This window comes from Impatiens glandulifera, chromosome 1 (genome assembly GCF_907164915.1).
Source record: "Impatiens glandulifera chromosome 1, dImpGla2.1, whole genome shotgun sequence".
In the NCBI taxonomy this organism is placed as follows: domain Eukaryota; kingdom Viridiplantae; phylum Streptophyta; class Magnoliopsida; order Ericales; family Balsaminaceae; genus Impatiens; species Impatiens glandulifera.
The window spans coordinates 82,211,758-82,237,519 of record NC_061862.1 but is presented as its reverse complement, the minus strand read 5'-3'; the positions used below and the strand labels follow the sequence as shown (position 1 = coordinate 82,237,519).

General features: G+C 29.9%; 2 protein-coding genes across 2 annotated transcripts; both read right to left on the bottom strand.

The window, feature by feature from the left end:
* Positions 1–5,805: 5,805 nt before the first annotated feature.
* Positions 5,806–8,023, bottom strand: LOC124934298 (protein SUPPRESSOR OF GENE SILENCING 3-like). The gene is made up of 5 exons (XM_047474812.1): positions 7,151–8,023; positions 6,775–7,069; positions 6,458–6,702; positions 6,220–6,368; positions 5,806–6,122 (listed from the first exon to the last, which is right to left on the bottom strand). Exons 1-5 carry the CDS (start codon positions 8,021–8,023, stop codon positions 5,915–5,917), a joined length of 1,770 nt encoding a protein of 589 aa, XP_047330768.1. The 3' UTR covers positions 5,806–5,914.
* Positions 8,024–16,117: 8,094 nt separating this feature from the next.
* Positions 16,118–17,278, bottom strand: LOC124934292. The gene has a single exon (XM_047474801.1). It carries the CDS (start codon positions 17,276–17,278, stop codon positions 16,118–16,120), a length of 1,161 nt encoding a protein of 386 aa, XP_047330757.1.
* Positions 17,279–25,762: the final 8,484 nt, after the last annotated feature.

The following is a 25,762-nucleotide window of genomic DNA, read 5'->3' as shown; positions in this document are numbered from 1 at the left end:
ATATAGAGATCCATATTTTGCACCCTGCATATATAATTAAAATCTGGACTTATTTTAAAAAAATAACTAGATTAAATATGTCAAACAAATTAGACTTAAAAAAAGAATTTGATATATTTTTAATTTAGTTTGCTTGTATGTTGGTTTTCCAAGTGAAACCTAAATAATAATAGTCATGTATTATTATTTATATATATAATTAAATATTTTATAATTTTTTTAAAATTTATATATTTAAATATAAAATTAATTAAAAATAATAATAAGTAAATAATACTTTAACAAAATTATATTTACAAAATTAATTATATTAATTTATTTAAATAAATAATAATTATATTTTTTAATTTTTAAATATAATTTTTTTAAATGTAAAATCGTATAAAATTGTATATTTAAAATTATTTATAAACTCGTAAACTCGGAAAATCTTAATATCGTAAATTTAAAATGGTAAGAGTTTACTTAAAATCAAACTCGTTGATCTTATATGAAATTTTAATAATTTTAAGAATCAACTCGACCCCAAAATTAGCATATCAAACAGGGCAACTGCAACTTCCCAAACTCCAAAGAAGTAAATCAAACAATCATAGGGGAGCAAGCCAACCCATGGTAAACATGCAGGGATTTGGTCAAGGAAGCGGAAGGACCAAAGGGCTTCGACTCTGGTCCGCGAACGCAGCCCAGCGGTCGCTCAACGACCTGGAAAACACCCAGACCTAGGCAACACGCGGAAGGCACGCCCCTTTCTCTTTTCAGTTTTGTATGTTATTCTCTCTCCCAACACAACCGAACTACATAAGTTTCAAAAATGAACTGACATAAGTTTCTTTTCAGAACAAAATCTTTGAATTACTGAATCCAATCGTCTAAGACGAGGAGCTAGACAATCCCAACGACCCTTCAACTAGACGCTGCAGTAGAGAGTACAAAGAGGGAAACCCTAAATTCTTGGCAGGCCGCTTACAAAAAGAAAAAGGAAGACAGAGAAAGGGAGGACAATTTTTTGGGTAGAGATACTCAGCTCTAAAAGATCGAAAGAAAATCTCCATTCGACTAAGGAGGAGGAGGCGATTGTATTTCTCAAGCTTTCAGAAAAGAAACATAGTATGTTCTCGATCCAATTATTTAGTTCGCCTTGATATTCCTTTTCATGTTGTTCTGATATCGGAAAGTGTAGTGTCTAGAGACAAAAAAAAAAAATGTGACATTACCCTTTATTTTTTAATTTTTTTTCTTTTTTCACTTGTTTTATCTTAAATTTTATCGTTATTTATTTAAGTCCACCCTATTTTTTTTTTCAAGCCCACGCCATTTTCGATTGCTGGGTCCATCTCTGATAGTGTCCAGATCAACCAGAACTAGAAATCGGTGTTACAAGATTGAATCACGTCTTCCTACAAATTCGATCTTAGCTCACTAATTGCATAGAATTTCTCATGTCTTACTCGTGATAATGCGTCAACTACCTTATTTGTACTTCCTTTTTGATACTCTATTGTATAATTAAAAAAAACAATTTTGTAAGCCACTTTTGTTGAAGAACCATGGTAATTCTTTATTCGAGTAGGAATTTTAGACTCTGATGATTGGTGCGAAATATATAAATTGATACTCGTACAAGTAATGTCTCCATTTTCTGATAGCCATCAATATTGCTAACATTTCCTTTTTATATCTATGCAGATAGACTCAAATGCAAATAAGCTACTTACCTATTTGTTAAAATCTTGAAGAAAAAATGTTAAAAAAAATTGTATTATTCAAATTGTTGTAGTTCAGACAATTACATATCTTCTTTATATAGGAGTTTTAATACTAACTAATTAACATAACTGACTAATCACTTTTACAAATAATTAGTAATTTTAGTTACTGACTAATTAACGATTTACTAAACCATTAATTATTATTTTTACATTATTCGACTGTGAGAGTATTGCTCATATATCCGCATAATTAGCATTGTCTTCGACCACGAAAGGCAACGAGAAGTCTGATAAGGCAAGAACATGGGTAGTCATCAAGGCTGTCTTTAGATTTTTGAACGACTTGACTAATTCTTCGGTCCAAAACCGTTTTTCTTTAACATGCCAGTCAGTGGTTTACTATTATGGCTACAATGTCTAACAAAATAACGATAGTGACCTACTAACCCAAGAAATCCCTGTAACTACTTTAATGACTAGGGTTGCGGCCAATCTAGAATACATTGGATCTTGTGTGGGCCTACTTCAACTCCCTCAACACTGATCTCTTGTCCAAATAAACATTTGGATTTTTTTCTTCAAATAGTTGATTGTTCACCGCGAGTATATATGGGGTACTTTTCTTTAATCATTATATCATTCAACTTGCGATAATCTACGCAAAATCTCTAACTTCTATATTTTTCTTGATTAGAATCACCAGTGATGCATACGAACTAGAACTAGGTCAGATACTCCCAATTTCTAACATCTCCACAATTAATATTTCAATTTCTGATTTCTATACAAATGGGTATCGATATGGCGTTTGATTTGGTCGGTGGAAAGTTGGGGTGGTAATTCGGGTAACGGGTCGTGTTTTGTGTCGTATACTTCTTGGTACACGACCCATTATGGGTCAAACCATACACGACCCATTAAGCTTATCGTATATACCATTTTAACTCAAACACGGCCCATGTATAGGTCGACATGACACAACCCATTATACACAAAGTTAATTTCAGGTCAACACATTTACACAACACAAAAAGACACGAAATTTATTTAATTATCTATACATGACTCGTTAGGACACAATTACCCGTTAAGTGTTAAGTTTTTTGGAGAGAAAACAAGTCGAGAGTCGTACCTGCTATTGGTATGCGGTTAGCTAACGGTAAAGAGGAAGGTGAACGACAAAGTGAGATGCTGTGGCGAACGGTGGAGTGGGAGGCCTGTGGTTGGGGGAAATTTGATGAAATGACCCTCATAATAGGGTTAAATGATTTGGTGACCAGCGCATAAAATTAAATGCGCTGGTGACCACTTTAATTTTTTGGACGAAATTGTCCCTTTCGCGAGACGCAACCGGATGCATTGTGAAAAGTTCAAAATGTCCTTGCTATTTAATACAATTTTCCCTTTTTCTCCCTTTTTCTTTTCTTTTCTTTCTTCCCTGATCTCTCTTTTCTTGGTCTTCTCCTCCTTCTCTCTAAAAATATAAACGGCCGAAGACGGAACCCCGACGTCTAAATACCAGCGAAGGCAGACAACCATGATGTCTAGTACTGGTATGCTTCCTTCTCCTTCTCTTGTTGTTTATTTCTTCTTTGAATGCATTGTTAGGTTTATGGTTTAGGGATTGATTGGTATACTGATATAAATGTCTCTGTTGCGGCGGATTGCGGTTGCGTCTCGCGATTGCGGTTGCGTCTCAATGTTTAAGGATTAGGGATTGACATGTTTTAATTTTGTTTTTTTTTTTTGCGTATGTTGTTTTTGGCATTACAATGCCATCATTTTACTTTTTGTACTGAATTGATAATGTTTTTATTTCCATGATTGATGCAACTTTTGGGTTGAACATGGAATTTAAGGAAATTTTCTTTCTCTATCAGGATCCACTTGATATTTTTGTTGCGATTTCTTAAAGATGGGCAAAGTGGAGGCGAGAAATTTTTGCAAGGCATTCAAGAGAATTCACAACCAACTGGTAAATAAGCAAAACATGGTAGTATAGTGCAGAAAATCAAAAGTTTTTTCCTTACATCTTTTGACAAAGAATACCTTTTAAATAGTTTTTCTTGTATTTGGCCTCAGGTGTATAAGGAACTTAGTTTAAATGTGGCTAGAAGTTTTGCGACCTCCGATGAATAGTTTGAGAATTATCGGTTTTCAAATTTTATATGAAGACTTTCAATCACTGATTTTATGAGTGGAATTTTGTTCTTTTATTTTATGTTGCAATGTACAAGAAAAATTGTTCTAAATTGATTTTAGAGGGTTGTCCTTGTTTTAAAATAGTTCTTTCTCAAACAACGTGTTTTATTAGCAATTATTACTCTTGGCATCAAATAATATAGAAAATTATGGTATATATTGCCAGAAAAATGAGTTTGAATTCTTAGGCTCCAGATTGGTGATCCTGAAACAAACAGGAATTTCCAATTTTCTTTATTGATTATATTGTACAATAAATTGGAAATAATATGCTTAAATGGTCTTCCTAACATATCTTTGATGCATCATTTGTCAATCGACAATATCTGTCTTGGAACCAGAACTACAACTCAAGTATTTGTTGATGAACTCCCCAGCAGATAAGAGTATTCCTAAGTCAGCATTAGTCTTCAGACCAAGCCCATGAAACATGTAAACTACATCCTCTGTGGTGACATTACCTGAGGCTCCCTTTGCATACGGGCAACCACCCAAACCAGCAATAGATGAGTCGATCACACCAATCCTCATCTGTTGAATTAAAAGGAAATTTGAGACAAATTTGTTAAGAAAATAGAATTCCATTTGAAGATCTATTTTTTTTCTGAGATGGACTCAAACCTAAGGACTGCATTCGAACATATAAACGCTTCAAGCATAAAATGTGATAAACCTGATTTGTAATAAAATTTTGAATTCATATATATGATTGTATTTTGGTTGAATTGATGTTCATATTAGTTCTTCATACATCACTGATTGATGAATAATTCATAGAAACAAAATTTTAAAATAGGGTCATTCTTTTTGGTTCTTGAAATATTTTTTATTTTTTTGTTTTTAATTTTTTTAGAAAAATATTAACTTTTATTAAAAAGAATGTAAGATGCGTCCAAACGTTACAAAAGAGAAGTAAAAAATAAAACAATAAATAAGAAAATAACATAAGAGTTTTAAATGTCAATAAGATAAAAATTATCATCCCGCACAAACTCTTGGCAATCTCACAATGTAGAAGAATGTGATCAATGTATTCTTCATTTTTCAAACAAATATTGCATCTGCTAGCGAGATGAAATCCTTTGTTTTCAATTTGTTAGTTGTCAAGACTCCTCCATTAATAGCTTTCCAACCAAAAAACGAGATTTTTGATGAAAATTTTGATTTCCACACCACTTTCCACAAAAACCGGGATTGTGTATTTTGGAGAGACGCATGATAAATGTAGCTAGTTTTAAAATCAGGAGAGCTAGATAGAGAAATTTGTAGTCTCTAGGTCAATCGAAACGTTGGTAAGAGCATCTATGAGAAAAAACTCGTCTTTCCTCCTCTTCGGTGGAAAGTCTTCTATTTAAAGAAATTCTCCAAACAATTTGGTTAGATGTGAGACGAAAACAGTCTGCCACTTTAGTTTCTTTTTATTAGAGATCTCAAAAAGATCCCGATAAGTGTCTTTTTATTAGAGATCTCAAAAAGATCCCGATAAGTGTCTGACAATTTTTCGCTAAGGATCAATTTTGGTTGTTTCTAATTGATATTCATTGGTCTACAATATAGATTAATATTCATTTTCCTATTTCGAATTCTATATAAGACTTTCGAAGTTCACACAATAGGGTTGTAAATCTCGAAAAAACTGATTTCATTCGGTTACATTTTCTTAGACTATTGATTGTGAACTGGATATTGTTCCAAATGGCCTAAAAAATGGAATAATATAAAGATGGACAATAGTTTAATTTAAAATTAATTTAGTTTATATGCTTAATTACTATTAGTGAGGTTCAAACCTTCTAAAGACAAAAAAAAAAAAAAAAAAAATTCAAGCACAATCAAATAACAAAGATTGAGATAATAGGTGTGGAGTATGTAAAAGTCATCTATAAAAAGAAGAGTCAAAATACACCAAAAAAATATAGTAAATCCCCAAGTTACCAGTAATAATGTACTATCCTTTTGACTGTAAATCCATAGTCTTTATACTAGTAAAAAATGTAGCATTACTTGGTGTTGGCTGGAGTGTATTTCTTCATAAGGCAGTTCAACTCAAGATCAAACCCTTTCTCCAACTCAACCTCTTCCTTCCACTGTTTCTTCCTCATCTCTTCCTTCTTCACTTCATAACACTTTATAAGCTTCTCCCTCTCACCAACAAATTCACCCATTTCCTTTTCTTGAAACTTTATAAAGTTTGCTATTTCATCATTTCTGTATCAAAATCAGAATTAAAAGAACATATTACTGACATTGGCCCAAACTCTTGCTCACTTATAATATGATGATAATGATGATGATGAATGATTACCTAGATGAGCTATTTGGATGATGATTGGAAAACTGTTTGATCATCTCTCGTTTATCTTGCTGCATTTTCTCAAACTTAGTTTCCAGTTCTACTCTGGCTTCACGAATCATCTTTATTTGATCATTGAAGAATTCTTCTTGAAACACAATCTGAAGACAAAAAATATATTAGTTTGTTTGTGAATAACACTAGATATTAAATTCAGTTCAAACATTATTATTATTATTACTATTATTACCTCTTCCTTGGTTTCTTGGTGATGTTTCTTGAACCTCATTTTAACAATGCGATTCTCCTCCTTGGTCTTTTGCAGCTTTTCACTAGCTATACCAAGTGATTCTTCAAGATCTCTGGATCGCATCTGTTCTTTAGCCAGCCTATCCCTAGACCACATGAGTAGCTGATTGTCTTCATTCATTTGCCTTGTCGGCTTCAAAACCATTTCATTATAAGACCGCAACTCATATTTCAGCTTCCCTTTTCCTACATTATAGCATCATCAATCAATTCTTCTATCAAGTCATCAACAAATAACAAATAACAAATAATCCTAACCTTGGCAATGTTGGTTGAAGACATCCATGTCTTTCTTATCCGCCATGTATCCATAGAGTTGACGCTTTCCACCAGGATAGAACAGGACAGGATTGCGTTCCCAGGCATCCCTATCTGTTCCCTGATCTTGGAAGTGACTGCTAAGGCGATAAGCTTCCATGTGTCCTGTAGCTGAGCTATCGAATATCAGAATACTCATCCCACGGTGACCTTGAGGTCCATAAGCATGCCTAGCTTTCGAGGGATTGTATTCATCGAAATATCGCAGAAGCTCCGGATTTCCCATGCCTATCCACTGTAAATACAACAACAAACATGTTCTAATGCATGTGTCCATTGAATAGTAAATAAATATGAAAAAAAGGGTAAAGGGTACCTTGTCATCTTCACCTCTTTCGAGTTTTGTGTTCATAATAATAACCATGGGAGGCCACACAATTTCGCGATCTTTCAGTGTTTGTTGTGAAAGACCCCTCCATTGGCCAAATGCTTCACCAGCTGGTACAACCGAAGCTCCTCGAATCCTGAGTTCTTCATCCAATAGTGTCGCAAGCTCGCGATGTAGCTTCATCCTAATCGCCCCCCTTGATTTAGCATGCGTGACAATCGATGGCAAACCTTTATACCAGTAAATCGCACCTGGACCACCCTGGCATGCCGGGCAGTGCCACTTTCTGCTTACATCGTTCAATTCCTCATTCTTACATTTATCCAATACCTTAAAGAAACCGGCAAACATCTTATGTTTCTTCCTAGTTTCATGGCTCTTCTCGCTTGCACATGAATCATACCCATCCTCGTCAGAATCATCAAATACATCAAATACATCATCCTCATCAGAATCATCATTATTGAAAACTTGCACATTGGCAGCAGCAGCAGCAGAAGCGGCGGCGGCAGCAGCAGCAGTTGAAGACCAATTCCATCCATTCTGAAGAGGCCGACCAATTGCAGGCCCTGAAGCTGCCAAATTGTTACTGAAACTATTCCCTCTTCCTGTCTTTGGTTGTTGCCAATCATTACCCGCACTTTTACCATTATTCTCCAAAACTTTAGATGGGGGATTCACAGTTTGTTGAACCCAAGTTTTAGGTGGGGGATTCACAGTTTGTTGGCCCCATTGTTTTCCGGGTTTGTTCAAAGATTTATTCTTGGACTTACGAACACACGTGTCCCATTCACCACCTTCGGAGTCCAAACTTATATCAGCAACATTCTTACCCAGCTCATCTACCTTCCCATTTGACATTGAATTAGAATAATTACCACCATTCCTCTTATAACTCATGATATTGTTGTTAGTATGCACCTGTTTGAAAATCAGTACAGAAACCTTTCATATCCATTAATGTCAATAATAAGCAGATTCTCATAATCATTTCAAGAAACAAAAAGATTTCAACCGAAAACTCCAAGAACATGACAGATAGAACTAGTGCTTAAGCAAAATATGGAATATCATTAACAAAGTTTCGAATTTAAGAACCATCTTTCTTTCTCAGATGAGATAAAGTCACAAATTCAAGAAGATATAATAACCCTTTTCCAATAATATGCTAATATCGGGTACAAGAAAAGGAATGAAATGTAATTCCTTTCAATGAAGAAATCTGTGCATGCATATCCAAAGATAAACAAAATGGAGGGAAATGAATACCCAAAAGCTTTGAAACAGATAAAAAGAAGACAAACCGGAACGAAAAGACTGAAGAAGATGATCGTCGAATGTAAATAACCGAGTAAGGTGGTCCGGCGATCATCAACGGAGGGGGGTGAAGCAGAGATGGGGGAGTGATAGAAGAGAGAATGGGACCTCAAGAAGAAATGAACAGCTTTGTTTTTGGGACCTCAAAGACAGTTTGGTTTTAAATAAAAGATTGAGAAACTCATCAACCATATTAACAAAAATTTCATTTTACTTATAAATAAATAAAATTATTATTGGTAACATTTATAATATTGACTTATTTGTTAAAAAAACATTTTTTTTTTTATGAAATCAATATCAAATAGAAAAAGTTGATAATATTTTTTTTTATAATTTATTCTAAAAATTTATCAAAAAAATAAATTTGTATTCACTTTTTACCTAAAAATGACTTTATTCAATTCAATCAAATCTTTTATAATAAATAAAAACAAAGTTACTTTTATTTTTTATTTTGATAATTTTAAAAAGTAATTAAGATTATAAGGATAATTGTGATAAAATATTATATTTGAAATAATTTGAATGAAATTCACTTGGAGCTCGTTTTATTTGGGATTATTTGGAGATAAATACTTGGTTAGAAAAAAACAGTTTGATATAATATTGAAAAAATAGGTTTTTTTATGAATATATTATCTAAATATTCTATTTTTAATAAATAATAAAATATTTAAATAATGGGTAATTTGATATTTTGTATAATGAATCGATTGATTTGATAAATGAAAAGACAAGGGATTTGATGGTTTAGTTTTTAAATAAGGTCTCCAAATAACCCACCTTAGATGAATCATGTGATTGAATAAGAACAAGGTATAACAAATTTACAAAATTAAATTAAATAAATAAGATTTCTCAATAACAATGACGATTTGCTTCCTTATGGACCCTGGATCCATAGTGATTTCAAAAAAAATATGCAATCAATATACAAAGAATGAAAATAATCATATAACAAGAATAAATGTGACATTTAAGTACAAACACAACTATAAACAAAATAACCTCACTTACCTTTGATGAAAAAAAGATTTGCCACGAGCTAGAACGAAGGAATGCTGGTTGTCTCTCAACTAAGACGGCGATGGTTGTCTCTCAACTAAGACGGCGATATGAGATAAACCTTAGAACCAAATTCTATATGCGACCAAATTCTTCCTGATTTCAAAACGAGAGGCGAGGCCAATAGCGCCGCATTTGAACTAATATAAGAGATTTCAAAAATACTTTTAGTTTTCGAAAGAATTTTACAATATTCCTAAAGTACCCTCAATAAACCCTTATTTTAGATTAAAATTGGTATTTTATTAGGCCCACACCAGCCCACTCAATTGTCAAATAGAGAGTCCTAAATGGTATCCAAATTATGATTACAAATATCACTAATTATTTTTTATATTCTTCTGAAAACATTTTATGGTTAAAAAATGTACTAAATAAAATAAAGTTCAACTCTGTAAATATTTGTTTATATGGGAGTGGGGTAAATGATATGCGGTGTCACTTAGTTCTTTTTAATTTTTAAAAATAAATTTTATTGAGACAAACAAAATCTATAAGTGAAAAAGTGTATGCTTATCTTCTTTTTATTTATATATATATATATAATATATATTAAAGATAACGGTGTAAGGACACCTAAGGACGTATTTACTTATGAGTTGAGGTGGGCTTAAGCCCACCCCTGAAAAAAGAAATAATAGTATTAAGAACTACAAGCAGGGCAGAGCCACACATGGGCTAGGGTGTGGCTGGTGCTCCACCTAAATTAAAATCTTAAAATAAAATAATTTATATATGCATATGATATGTGACTCTTAGCCTAGTTGGCTATGTAACTAAACCCTTAGCCTCACCTTTAATTTATTATATTTTAAAATATAATTTATTTATAAACTAATTTATAATTATATTATTTTAATCTTAAATATAATTTTATTAAAATAATAATTATTAATATTTTATTTTGTACTAACAATATTTTCTAATATACAAATATTTATAATAATACATCAACTTTAATTAATATATAAATAAGATTTATTTATATAAATAAAGTATAAAAAAATATATATAAAATAATGTAAATTATATAATAGTATTATTTATTTTAAAATTATATTTATATAATAATTATACAATATTTTTTATTTATTTCAATATAATTAATAATACAAATTATTTATAAGGGTAAATATAAAAATTAAAATATTAATACTGTTTTATATATCTTAATTTTAGACTATTTTAGACTATTTCAAAAATTTATAAGAAAATATAAATTAATATTAATAAACAAGTTAAAATAGTTACATTAGTTTGATTTGGTATTTAAATAAAGAATTTGATATTCCTACTCAAAAACATAACAAATCTCCTAGAATTGATGTTGATGTAAGTTCTCTTAAACTTGATCTAACATTACGTATTTCGATATGAAAATATCCTTTTAATCAAAGAGATGAAATTAGACAAGCTTATATCAAGATGGGGTCATATCAACCTATTAAGGATGAGTATCCGCCGACAAAATTTGGAAATCAAAATCGACGGTTCCAAAGTCATTGGTTTAAGAAATTTACTTGGTTATAATACTCTCCTTTGAAAGATGCTGCTTTTTGTTTCCGATGTTTCTTGTTTGAACATAAGCAACCCAAAACCTACATTTACAATAGATGAATTCAAATATTGAAAGTGAGTTAATGATGAGGATAGATGCTCTTTTGTTATGCATATAGGAGGTAATATTTCACCACATAATAGGGCAGTTGAATATCTTGATAATCTAATAAATATCTTTGTCATATTGACAAAGTACTGAATGCATAATCTTCAGATGTAAAACAAAATAACAGATTACGGCTTACAACAATTATTGAAAGTACTCGGTGACTCACTTTGTAAGTGTGTGCATTGAGAGAGCATGACGAGTCTCCATCTTCTAATAATCGTGGAAATTTTATTGAAAAAAAAGCGGAGCATAAAAAGTTACACCTGAGATACAAGTTGGAGTCAGCCCCATGTAATTTTTCATCCTGGCTCCGTCCCTGACTACATGCGGTGATAGAGAGAAGAAATTGCATAAGAAGACTGGTCTACCTAAATTTGTATTTATATCTCATGTACCTCTCTCTATATAATTTATTATTTTTTACTTTATTTTTGGAAATTTTATTATCAAAATATTTTCTTTACTTAATTTATTCGAATATATACTTAGTATAAATTTCATAACGAAGTTAAAGTATATCTGGAAAGTTGCAAGTTTATTCAAATATAATATAAAGTAATTGAGATTTTTTTAAATTGGTTAAGATGATATTTATGGATAAATAATATGAATAATTATTATTTTCATATAAATGATCTTCTAGGTGGTAAATGAAGAGATAAATAATTTTATTTTTGTAAAAACTTTATATGTTTGAAAAAAAATTATTATTATTTACTACTATTATAACATATTTAGCTTTCTTATTTATAAATTTAAAAGTGTTATAATTTATTTTATTTTATTATTATCATCTATTTTTTTTGCCAAAATTGATGAGTTTGTTCTAGGTCAGCTTTGTTGATGGATGGATACTTTTAAGTATTATAAAAACTTCTATTCGTATCAAATAATTTGATTAAAAAATAACAATGAATTTCACAATTTTCAGAACATAACAATATTTTGATTGAAACATCTTATAATTTTCGTTGTTCAATCCATGCACATTACCTATCACGATATGTTTAATGATTTTGATTTATTTACTTTTTTTTATTAAAAATATTAATTTGGACGTTATCTTTAGGTGGGTACAGAACTAAACTTTGAATGATATATATATATATATTTAAGAATTTATATATTAAAGAATAAATGTTGTTTAAACTAGTTTTTGTGTATAATTTACCTTTTTTAAGAATAATTCTATCATAATTGTTATAAATGAGTAAGTTTTTTTTTCTTACTCATGAAAATTTCTTGAACAAAATGTATTATTTATTTATTTTAACAATAAAGCAATTAAAAGTTCGCAATAAAATGAAAGATATCTCTCTAGTTAATTGTTTGACACTTTGTATTGAAATTGATTTAATTAAAATTTTAAATTATTTGAACTTTATAATATAATATAATATAATATATATCATTTTAAGCCCACCACAAAATTAGTTTCTATCAGTTCCTTCCTGCTTACACTTTACAATAGTCCACAACGTACAACTACTTAGTTATAATAAACGAGTCAGATGTTGATTGCGGATTGACTTGTTCATACAGCCGTTAAATTTAAAAATAATATTTATAAATCTTAGCTAACAAGATTTCATAATTTAAATTCAACATACGACATTACACATTACGTTAAATAGATAACACATTATTTTACATCCATAATAACATAATTTTTTATAAAAATATTTTAAGACCTAAATTGTGTTTTATTAATTAAACTAGAATGTAACCATGCATTTGCACGAGTTATTTAAATTTTATTTTTAATCGTTTTAAATTTATGGGCGTGTCAACCCACAATCCGACCTAAGTATCCATTTACTCTCACATATATATCCAAATTAACCATAGTTCTCGACCGGAAATCCGGACACTTTGAAAATTAAATATCATTATATATATAGATTAGTTAGTTAAAAAGTTGAATTTATATTATTAAAATTTCCCGCGTTTATCAAATTTGGTGTTGAATTTAAAATTTAAAGTCTTATTAGCCTAGTTGGTTAAAAAGTTGTACTTATCTTGTTATGTTGCATGTTCGAAACATACATATAACATTTTAAATTTTATTTTTAACCGTTTTAAATTTATGGGCGGGTCAACCTACGATCCGACCCAAGTATCTATTACTCTCACATATATATCCAAATTAACCACAACTCTCAACCCGACAATCCTGACACTTTTGAAAATTAAGCATTATATATATAGATTAGTTAGTTAAAATACTGAACTTATATTGTTAAAATTTCTCGCGTTCATCAAATTTGATGTTGAATTTAAAATATAAAGTTTTATTAGCCTAGTTGGTTAAAGGGTTGTACTTGTTTTGTTAAGTTGCAAGTTCGAAACGTATATATAACATTTTAAATTTTATTTTTAACCGTTTTAAGTTTATGGGAGGGTCAACCACAATCCGACCCAAGTATCCATTTACTCTCACATATATATCCAAATTAACCACAACTCTCGACCCGACAATCCGAACATTTTGAAAATTAAGCATCATTATATATATATATATATATATATATAACACAATATTTTACTTTACGTATACTTTATATATAATAATGTTAGATCAACATATCATTGCACCATAACGCACAATCCATTTTATTTGAGTAAACGAGTCAGATTGTTGATTCGCGGGTTGGCTCATCCAAAAAACATAAAACGATTAAATTTTAAAATGGTATTTATAAGTCTTGAACTTGTAACTTTACAATGTAAGTACAACAATTTAACCAACCAAACTATAAGACTTATAATTTAAATTTAACGTCAAATTTGATAAACATGTTAATTGCGTTTATATAATTTAATTTTTTTTATTATTTCATATAAAAAATTAGAACCTAAACTATATTTATAAATTAGATAACACATTATTTTATATTTATAAGAATATACTTGTAAAATTATTAAAAATGGTATTTATAAATCTTAAACTTGTAACTCATGATAGCACAACACTTTAACCTACTAAACTAATAAGATTTTATAATTTAAATTCAAAATCAAATTTAATAAACGTGTGACATTGCAACTAATTTCATTGTAATATGACTTTGCTCATTCAGAAAGTTAAGGATCTCTAAGACGCTTAACCATATGGAGAAGATTTAAAGTTCACATTGGACTGCTATACTATAATTATCTTATCAAATTCTTACGTATTCAAACATTTAGATAATTATGTTGTTTTTTTGAGTTCGATAATTAGTCTTATTAATATCATTTTTAACGAGTCAATGTAAGATTGTTTTACAATGTCATTGTTTTGTATGTATATGTTATGTGAATAGAGGCTTGATTGTGTATTTTTTTCTATCAAAAAGTTGAATGGTTCAAATCTCATATACAAAATTATAGATTAAACATCAATTATAAATGGTTGAGTGGTTAAAGTGTTCACATTTCACCTTTGATACCAATGTTCGAGTCTCAAAACTAGTATAAATTTAAGAGTACAATATAAGATATGATAATATATGTGAGTCCAAATTTTATGGATATGAGAGTTATATGTGCACGTGGGTACGAATTTAAGGGTATTTTTATTCAAATTGAGAGAGTGGGTTAATAATGACATCCTTGAAGGAGAAGTATTTGGTAGTGAAAAGAACTCGTCATGTACCTGCTCGTTCCTTCTGATAATTTGAAGGAGATGTGTTTCATGAGCATTATTTTTCTTAAATTCTCATTTTTCAATATGTATTTTTTGTGTACTTTATTATTATTTTTATAAATGTGCAGAATAATTTTAAAAGATCAATCAAAAGAATACAGGAGAAAAATGATAAACACATTCAAAACAATATCCAACATAACAATATAATTTTAATGTATGTGACTATATTTTTTTGGTTCGTTTTATTATATTTTCTGTCATTTTTACATTATCTTTTAATTATGTTATTTTTATTTATTTTACTATCATTTTTGGCATTTACATGTTAATTTTAATGCCCAATTAGAAGACTAGATAAAGAATATTATAAATACATTCAAAATGAGGTAAAATATTTGTTTATGTAATATACTGGACAATCTCTCGATCATACTTAAAATCCATGCTAATGATAAAAACTTGAGAGATTTGTAATAATTAGAACATCTCATCCAGAGATATCACAAAAACTATTCTCTCTACGGCTAATATTTTATGTTTTTTCACTTTAAATTCTGTTTGTTTCTTTTCTTGGTATTTTTATAAAAATTAAGACAAATATTTGTTTTTGTTGAAAAAAAAAAACTCATGTGATTTCTTTCTTCTTTATAAGTTTTTAATGAAATGATATGTAAGATGTCCACCCGCACAAAGACGCAAACTCTTTGGTTATCTTGCACCCATACAAAGACGCAAACTCTTTGGTTATCTTGCATAGCTTGTATACGGACCATAATAACTTGAGATCAATACAACGTGTTCATCGATCCGCATAATAATGAAAATCTTTTGGCTATATCACATAGCTGATTTCTAGGCCGTAATAGCCTGAGATTATTACATTGTTTTCATCGGTCCGAAAGATGACGCAAAAACCCCGTGTAGCATTTCGTAATGTCTCAATATCCATGCTTAAATGAGATATTTGTGTCACTAGTCAGCACCTTGGCCATAGTCAATAGCCAATCCTACCATGTGAATGTTTCATACATAAAGCAAGTCAAACATCTTTCAAGATCTAAACCCTCTGACAAAACAACTAACGAGCACTAACATATATTCATCATTTAAATACTTTTACAATTAAATAAATAAAAATGAGTTTAAGTAAGGTTATAAATTATGTTGTTTGTAAATGTAGTGTCTATGGTGTTAGACATGGACAAACGTTTTTCAAAACTCGGTTGTAATTACCAAACTTTGTTCAAAAGTGACATTCTATAGACACATTTTATATCCTAGATGTTATTAAAGATATGGAGGCTGTTAAAGATAAGGATGCCCTTTTACATTCCAAGTTAGCAGTCAAATGATCAGTTGCTCCAGAATCAGGGTACCAAGCTGAGTCAGATACAATAGATGGAGTTGCCATCATAGCTGCCGATGAGGAAGATGAACAAAAGTTCTGGTCGAATCTGCGTCGACAAGTTCCTACAGAATGTCCTAGAATATTACAAAGTTGACAAATTAAACCAGAACGACACATATTAGAGAGATGTCCAAAACGACCACATGTTTGACATTTAGGCCGATTTTGATTTTGAGAACCACGATAGGGACGATGAGGGCGAGATGGGCCAGTCCTTGAATTAAAGAAATTTGATGGCTGTCCTAAAATAGAAGATGTAGTAGAGGCACTCTGTTGTGAGTGAAAAGAGCCACCTGGTGTCGATGGACGAGTAGCAGATCCAAAAGAGGGAGAAAATACACCTTTATTAGTATGATTCGTAGTCGCTGAAGTTCCGCGACGGCTATATACAACATTAGTAGTTGGCGAGTTGGCATAGAGAGACTCAAGTCTGATTTCATGTGTGAGAAGTAATCCAGAAAGATCGTCGACATTAATAGAATCTGGACGTGTAGTAACTGCGACTAGAAGGGATTCATACTCGGGTCCAAGGCCACCAAGAACGTAGAGAATAAGATCTTCGTCTGCAACTTTTTGCCCGGCAGCCGCAAGGTTATCAGTTATGACCTTGATAGCTTGGAGATAAGACTCCATGGATGATTCTCCTTTTTTGATAGTTTGAAGTTGAAGGCGGAGCTGCATTAGTCTAGCTTTGGATTGAGTAGCGAAACGTCGTTCAAGTGTTTCCCAGAGGTATTGAGATGAAATACAGTTTTCACCTGCGACCTGTGCAAACACTGATTCAGATAGTGTTCCGAGAAGCCAACTTAACAAACGTTGATCTTGTTGTTCCCAGGCCTGAAGCTCAGTGGAAGTCGATGCTTCTTCGGTTTTAACAGGAGCTGGGAGATCTCCATTGACAAATCCAAAGAATCCGTATCCTTTGAGAGAAGGTACAACTTGAGAACGCCATAGAACAAAGTTCTTTTGGTCGAGTTTGATAATAGATGTATGTTGAAGAGAGTAAGCATTATTTTGAGCCATTTGAGAAGGGGATCGATGTAAGAGGGGTTTCCCTGTTGATTGCTCTGATACCAAGTTAGATAATATAGAATAAATGATAAGTAGAGATAGGTGAATGAGAGAGATAGAAGGAAAATTATTTTCTATATATTTCTTTGATATTACATAAACACTATTTATATACAAGATTCAATGTATTGGGAAACAACATCATTTATTAATTGGCAGACTCTTGGTATGTGTTGACGTTTCCTTGGGAATGAATGAGACTTTATGTTTTCTAGTCTCCTTGGAATGTAAAAGGGCATCCTTATCTTTAACAGCCTCCATATCTTTAATAGATGTATAATTAAAATTTGGACTTATTTTAAGAAAATTACAAGCATAAATAAGTCAAACAAATTAAATGGACTTAAATTGTTGGCCTTATTTTTTTTTATCTATTTTTAATTTAATTTGTTTGTATGTTTATTTTACAAGTTAGAAAATAAAATATAATAAATATTAATCAAATAGTGTCCAGCCTAGATGCCCAAACCCCAAAGAAGTAAATTAAACAATCCTAGGGGAGGAATCCAACACATGGTCAACATGCAATATTTTGTCAAGGAAGCGGAAGGCCCAACGAGCTTTGGCTCTGGTCCGCAAACGCAGCCCAACAGTTGCCTAACGATCTAGAAAACGCCTACACCTAGGCAACACACGGAAGGCACAATCCTTTCTCTTTTTAGCTTTGTATGTTCTTCTCTCCCCCGACACATCCTAACCTAACAACGAACAATATAAGCTTCTTTCGAAAAGAAAACGAAATCTTTAATTTATTGAATCAAATCGTCTTAGACGAGGAGCTGATAATCCCAATGACCCTTCAACTAGATCCTTCAGCAAGATTTTTAAATACACTCTAGTCAAGTTTACCATTTTGATTTTGTTAAAATTTTAAACTAAGGCCTTGTTCTTGTAAGTTTTTTTTAATCTCCACCAAATCACTTTTCAAATCAATCCCCTCTTATCCATCACATCATTTCAAACAATTTCCAAAATACTAAAATACCCTTTTCATTTTAAAATTATATTTTAAATACTACATATTTTAATATTAAATTATAATAAAAAATTATTCTTTTCATTTCATTTATTTTTTACTATATTAATTTAATAAATACATCTTGTTTTTGTAATATTCTTTACTAAGGCCTAGTTTCATTTATTTTAGTATATTTTACTATATTATTATAAATGCATCTTGTTTTTATTTATTATATTATATTTAATAAATGATATGAAAAAAGAAGATGAAAATCTGGGAAAAGAAAACTGCAATTAATAAGGAGGAGTAAATAAGGAAAAAAAGGAAAATATTTAGTATTAAATAGTATGTACGCCCGGTTGGTAATAATTACTTTGGGTTTTTAAAATAACCCGAATTTGAACTACACCTAATTCTATTAATTAAATAGAAATTAAAATTTAGATAAATAAATTAAATGTAATTTAATCCAAATAAATATAAATTCATATTAAATTTGAATTTAAATTTTGAGTTAAATTTAAAGACAATGGATAAGATCAAATACCAATGGATAAGATCGAATGCCAAGAGTCTTGAAATATCAAGAGTCTAGGAATGACAGTCGTTGGATGAATTATCAGTCGTTGGATTGATAAATGAATTTATTGTAATGGTTTAATTTCCGATTATAAATATCCCTTCATGTTGGAACTCTAAAAAATATCTCATATCTCTTCTTCACTCATTTCATTATCTCTCTAGAGTTCAAAATATTTTTTTCTTTGTTTTCTTGAGTGGTTTTCGAGTTCTTCACTCGGCCGAGTGTTCTTCGAGTTTTTGACTCGTCATATTTCCGTTAAAACCCGGTGATTGATTCAGGTACTTTGTCAAGCTCATTGTGTAGTGATTCCGGTGTTGAATCACTACTAGATTCATTGTACCTTCGGAGACAACTATCTGTGATTAGCTCCAACATAAGAGGAGTCGGTGGAACTATTTTAAGGAAAATGTGCTAAGTACATGTTTCGAATCAACATTGTATTCTGGTGATTTCGTTATTTGTGTATTCCAATTTATTTTATTTATTTGTAACATCAATAATATATGTTTTCTGTTTATTTAAAGACAAGATAACTAACATTCTTAAAACAGTTTTCGTGTGCTAAGTTATTTAGTAGCTTTCCCGTCAAAAATCTTTGTCTTTGATGTTTCAAAAATACAACTTGCGATGTTGCAAAAGAGATTATGGCTCGTTTAGACAAGTTGAAATTATTCTTCTTAATAAGAAGAAGAATCAACTATAAAGATAAGTCTTTATATGTTAATTGTTAACATTTTTTCTTGTGTTGTCAAAAGCTTAATTTTATAAGCTGATATATGTTGACATATAAATTTTCTCAAGAAAAATTGTATATTAAATATACAAACATTATCTTAAAAATAAATTAGAAAACAATAATTTATTTTCTTTTTAATTAAAAGTTTGATAGTTACTAAAATTCTTGTTAATAATAAATGAAAAGGTAAGTTTTTAATTTTCAAAAAATTAATGGTTATAATTATTAATGAGGAGTGATTTAGAGAGGGAATTTAGTGAGAGAATTTGTTGAGGGAATGACTTGGGATCACCTTCATTGGTTGGAAAATGTAAAAGTGGGAGGAAAAAGAGAAAATTATTTGATTTTTTCAACGAATAAGATTATGCCAAGTCATTCCCTTACCAAATTCCCTCACGTAATCATTTCTCATTTATTAATAGTAATTAAAATTAATTATAATTGAAATATATGGTTTCAGTTTTAAAATAATTAATTATAATATACATTTATTATTTAAGCGTCGATAGTTAATAAGAATGTGGGATGATGAATACTAACTAAGAAGAGATCTATTTATTTTATATATACTATGATTTTATTATGGTATTAAGATATCATTTTTAAATATGTATATATTTGTTTGTTGACAGAGTTGAGTCAAATAAAAAGAATAAATTCTTATAATTAATGGAAATAGAAGGTCATAATAATAAAGTTGGTCGTAATAATAAAGCTGAAGGCTAAGACGTTGAAGAGATCTGTAGCTTAGATTTGAAGAGTAAAAAAGAAGACCCGTAATTATGCACCATTGAGGGCCTACTTGGTTCTAGATCTTAATAATAAGTCCTCTTTTGATTTGGTCTTATAAGGAAAAATCTTAATTGATTTGAGAAACGATGTGGCATATGTGCCGACATCATCGGATGTAAACGTGCAACCAAGAATAAATGTTCAAGCGGCTTCGATCAAAGATGCTTGAAACATTATGATATCTTTTTCCGTGACATGATGACTATATATTTGATTAAATATTATAATTTCTTCTATAGAAATAATATGTTGAAATGAATATTTTAATTGATTCAACATTATAGTTTTTTATATAAAGATTATGTGACGAGTGATTTATATATATATATAAATAAAAGCATTCTAATCTCTTATATAGAAATTATATATGAATAATTTATTCAATTAAATATTCATAATAATAGTTATCTTATTAATTTAATGATAAGTATAACGCAATAAGAGATTGTGTGACAATCTCTTAATTAAAAAAAAAGTTTGGATTTAATTCACATATGTGTGTTTTAAAAGGTACCAACACAAATGCGGGGGCAATTATTTTAATTGATAATAACACAAAGTATTATTGTGTATATTATGATAAATAAAAGGATGATCTATTGTTAGAGAAATATGTTTTCTACAAAAGATAAAATTGCGCAACTTAACATAAAAAGAAAATGTCTTGTTTAAATTTGCTTAGTTAGTGCTCAATTTGATTTTATGAGGGTTTGAAATCAAGAATGTGATTTTCTTTAATATTATTTTCATACAAATCTGAAGAGGAAATATTTTCAAAATAGATTTTATGAAATAAATTAATAAAGAAAATTTAGCTTGTAAAATTTTGTATGACTTATAACAATGTTTACAATAATGGTATGAAAATTTTGATCATATTTTGATTTTAACTGAAAAGTCAATAAATATGACAATTGTGTATATCATGAAGACAATGAAAGTGGTTATTTTATTACATGTCTTTATACGATATTTTTATTGTTAGAAATTACAATAAAAATGATTAAATTCACTAAGGATGCGAGTTGCACTAAACGATGTATCATGTTGTTATTAAATGATAAAGTGATATGAACGACTTTACGTCTACAAGTGAATATGTTTACATTTGAAAGTGAAACTATATGGGTGAAAATCTTCTAATGAAAAATATATTTTTTGTGAAATATGTAATCGTTTATACGAAATCATAATAGTTCAAAGACATTTTGTATACTAGTTAGCCAAGTAAATAATATTTTCACAAAAGATTGTTTAAATGATAAGTATGTATGAATGACTGCTTATTAGAAGATATTTCAAGATTGTCGAAAAAGAAATTTCTAATTATTGCAATAATAATATGAAATTAGACAAATTTAGAGTAAATGACAAATCTAGACATACACGTCTTAGACATAATGTCATTAGACTGTACTCTTTTATAGAGTTCTCACATTTGACTATATTAGTCAAAGATAACATTGTGAATCTACTAACCAAACTATTGAATAGAGAGTTAGTTAATTAAAAGTCTTTTAAGACATCCTACTATAAGTTGGTATGAAAGGAAATACAACCTATGCAGACTAGAGATCCCAAGAACTAGGTTCAATGGGACAACCTAATTGTACTGACTTGGAAAGTTATTGTTGAGGATTAATCTTATAACGAAACAATATATATTTTGATGAGGATAATCATATCGATTTTAATGATTCTTTGTGAGCAAAGAGATCACCTATGTGAGGGAGAAGTGGAGTCGCTTCAAAGGAATTGCATGGCTCAATTCTAGACTCTCTCACAGAACCAGGCGCATGTTCCATGGCCAAAACAGACACAACCATGAGAGCTTGAATGTATCAGGAATAATTTTATGTGAAAGTGTGTAATCGTTTACACAAATGACAGAATAGTTTAAGGACATCGAGTCTACTAATCTAATAGTATAGTTATATACTTTCATAATCGAATATTCAAATGGTTACATCTACCTATCCTATGTAAAATTCAACTGTTGAACCTTTCACCGGGTTTATCATTCAATTTCCAATAATGTGAGGGATTGTTGGAATTTTAAACTAATTCCATTAATTAAATAAAAATGAGAATTTGGATAGATTAATTAAATGTAATTTAATCCAAATAAATATGAATTTGAATTTTTAGTGAAATTTAATGGCAATGGATAAGATCGAATGCCAAGAGTCTTGAAATGTCAAGAGTCTAAGAATGACAGCTGTTTGATTAATTATTAGTCGTTGGATTGATAAATGAATTTATTGTGATGGTTTAATTTTCGGCTATAAATATCCCTTCATGTTGGAATTCTAAAAATAGCTCATATCTCTTCTTCACTCATTTCATTATCTCTCTAGAATTCGAAAGTTTTTTCTTTGTTTTCTTGGGTGTTCTTCAAGTATTCACTCAGTCGAGTGTTTTTCGAGTTTTTCACTCAGTCGAGTGTTCTTCGAGTTTTTGACTCGTTATATTTCCATTAAAACCTAGTGATTGATTCAAGTACTTTGTCAAGCTCTCTATGTAGTGATTTCAGTGTTGAATCACTACTAGATTCGTTGTTCTCTAGAAGACAGCCATCTGTGATTAGCTTCAGTACAAGGGGAGACGGTGAAACTATTTTAAGGGAAATGTTTGCTAAGCACATGTCTCGAATCAATATTGTATTCTGGTGATTTCGTTCTTTGTATATTTAAATTTATTTAATTTATTTGTAACATCAATAATATATATTTTCTATTTATTTAAAGACAAGATATCTAACAGATTTCTCGTCTCACTCGAGACTCGAAAGGAAAGTGAGTTATGGGGTGTGACTATATAGTAACGAAAATATTTCTCAGAAATGGTCAATTTTTTACGTTACAATATATATAAATCTTTTTTTACAAACATATTTGGTGAAAACAAAACAGCTAATAGGTGATTATTGTGTATAACAAGAATAACCAAAAAAATGGTACATAAAATATTTAAGAGGGATTCCCATTTTTTCATATTTCATAGACCATTTCCAAAAAAGAAAATAACCGAGAAAAAAATGCATTTAGTCTAAAAATTATTTCAATAAAAATAATTGAGAGATTAATAAATAAATATAAAGCATTGTTGGTAATGAGTTTTTTTTTTTTGTTAAAGTATAATATAATATATTTGTAAGATATTATCACAATATTATAAATTGTGATAATATCAATATTATATTATTTAGTTTTCTTATATGTCAATTATAATGTCTATATAATAGATATAATCTATGTAACCATGAATAACAATTCAATATAATATTTCTCTCTTAAGTTTAACATGACATCTGAGTCTTGTTATCGTTCTTGAGTCAATCAAGTGATAGTTTTTCGTTGCCTCCATTAATGGTTACCTTAGCCATTAATGGAGGACTCTAATAATTTATTATTGATATTATTTTTGTCGGTGGTCTTAAGTAGCTTATCTGGGGTTTTGGATTTCATTTGAGTGGATTTGTTTTTGTTTAGTTGGATTGGGAATTTTGGTAGTTTGGTGGAAATGATTTTGGTTGTTTTGTTCTTAAGCAAGGAGGGTAATATATACAGATCGAAGATTGATTTGGTTGAATTAGCTAGTTTAGAAGAATGTTGATTTTATTATTATTCTTGGAGGAGAGGAAATCAGAAGTTAATTTTTGAAGCTTGGTTTGATTGTTCTTTGTTTGATTTATTTTGGTTTTGGTTGCTTTGCTGAGTATAAGAAGTTGAATTTGGTTTGATGTTTCCCTATGTTTGTGAAACTTGGTTTGATTGGTTTTGATTTTGGTTGTTGTTTAGAATAGGGAGTTGAATTTGGTTTGGATTTTTCCTAAGTTTGGATTGATTGGTTTTGGTTTGGTTTGATTGTTGTTGGTTATTGATTTCAATTTGGTTTGGGTTTTCCCTATGTTTGTAAAGTTTAGATTGATTGGTTTTGGTTTGGTGGTTGTGGGTTGTTGATTTCAGTTTGTTTTTTTTGGAGGAGTTTGTGAAACTTGGTTTCATTGATTTTGGTTTGGTTGTTAATTTTGGTTGGTCTGAATCGAAGAATATCTATTTTTTTGGATGGTCAATGGATTGGGAAGAAGAGAGAAGAGAAGGAAGAGAAGAATATTAAGAATGATGCGAAACTTTTTATTATTCGCGCTTTCGTTTTCTGACTGTCAAACTCTCTATACTTATTGTTGTTGCATCGTGAGTTTGAGTGGGGATGTTAGAGTATAATATAATATATTTGTAAGATATTATCACAATATTATAAATCTATATATATAATGATACTTAATTTTTAAAATAACCAGATTGTTGGGTTGAGAGCTGTGGTTAATTTGAATATATATGTGAGAGTAAACGGGTCGAGAGCTGTGGTTAATTTGGATATATATGTGAGAGTAAATGGATACTTGGGTCGGATTGTGGGTTGACCTGCCTATAAACTTAAAACGGTTAAAAATAAAATTAAAAATGCTATAGGCATGATTCGAACTTGCAACCTAACAAAATATACACAACCCTTTAACCAACTAGGCTAATAAGACTTTATATTTTAAATTCAACACAAAATTTGATGAACGCGGGACATTTTAACAATATAAGTTCAACTTTTTAACTAACTAATTTATATATATAATGATGCTTAATTTTTAAAGTGTCCAGATTGCGGGGTCGAGAGTTTAGTTAATTTGGATATATATGTGAGAATAAATGGATATTTAGGTCGGATTGTAGGTTGACCCGCCCATAAACTTAAAACAGTTAAAAATAAAATTAAAAATGTTATAGGTATGGTTCGAACTTGCAACTTAACAAAACAAATACAACTCTTTAACCAACTAGGCTAATAGCAATTTATATTTTAAATTCAATACCAAATTTGATGAACGCGGAACATTTTAACAATATAAGTTCAACTTTTTAACTAACTAATCTATATATAAATAATGATGCTTAATTTTTAAAGTGTCTGGATTGCTGGGTCGAGAGCTGTGGTTAATTTGGATATATATGTGAGAGTAAATGGATACTTGGATCGGATTTTGGATTGACCCGCCCATAAACTTAAAACGATTAAAAATAAAATTAAAATATTATAGGTATGGTTCGAACTTGCAACCTAACAAAACAAATAAACCCTTTAACCAACTAGGCTAATAACATTTTATATTTTAAATTCAACACCAAATTTGATGAACACGGGATATTTTAACAATATAAGTTCAACTTTTTAACTAACTAATATATATATATATATATATAATGATGCTTAATTTTTAAAGTGTCCGGATTGTCGGGTCGAGAGCTGTGGTTAATTTGGATATATATTTATAGAGTAGATAGATACTTGGGACGGATTGTGGATTGA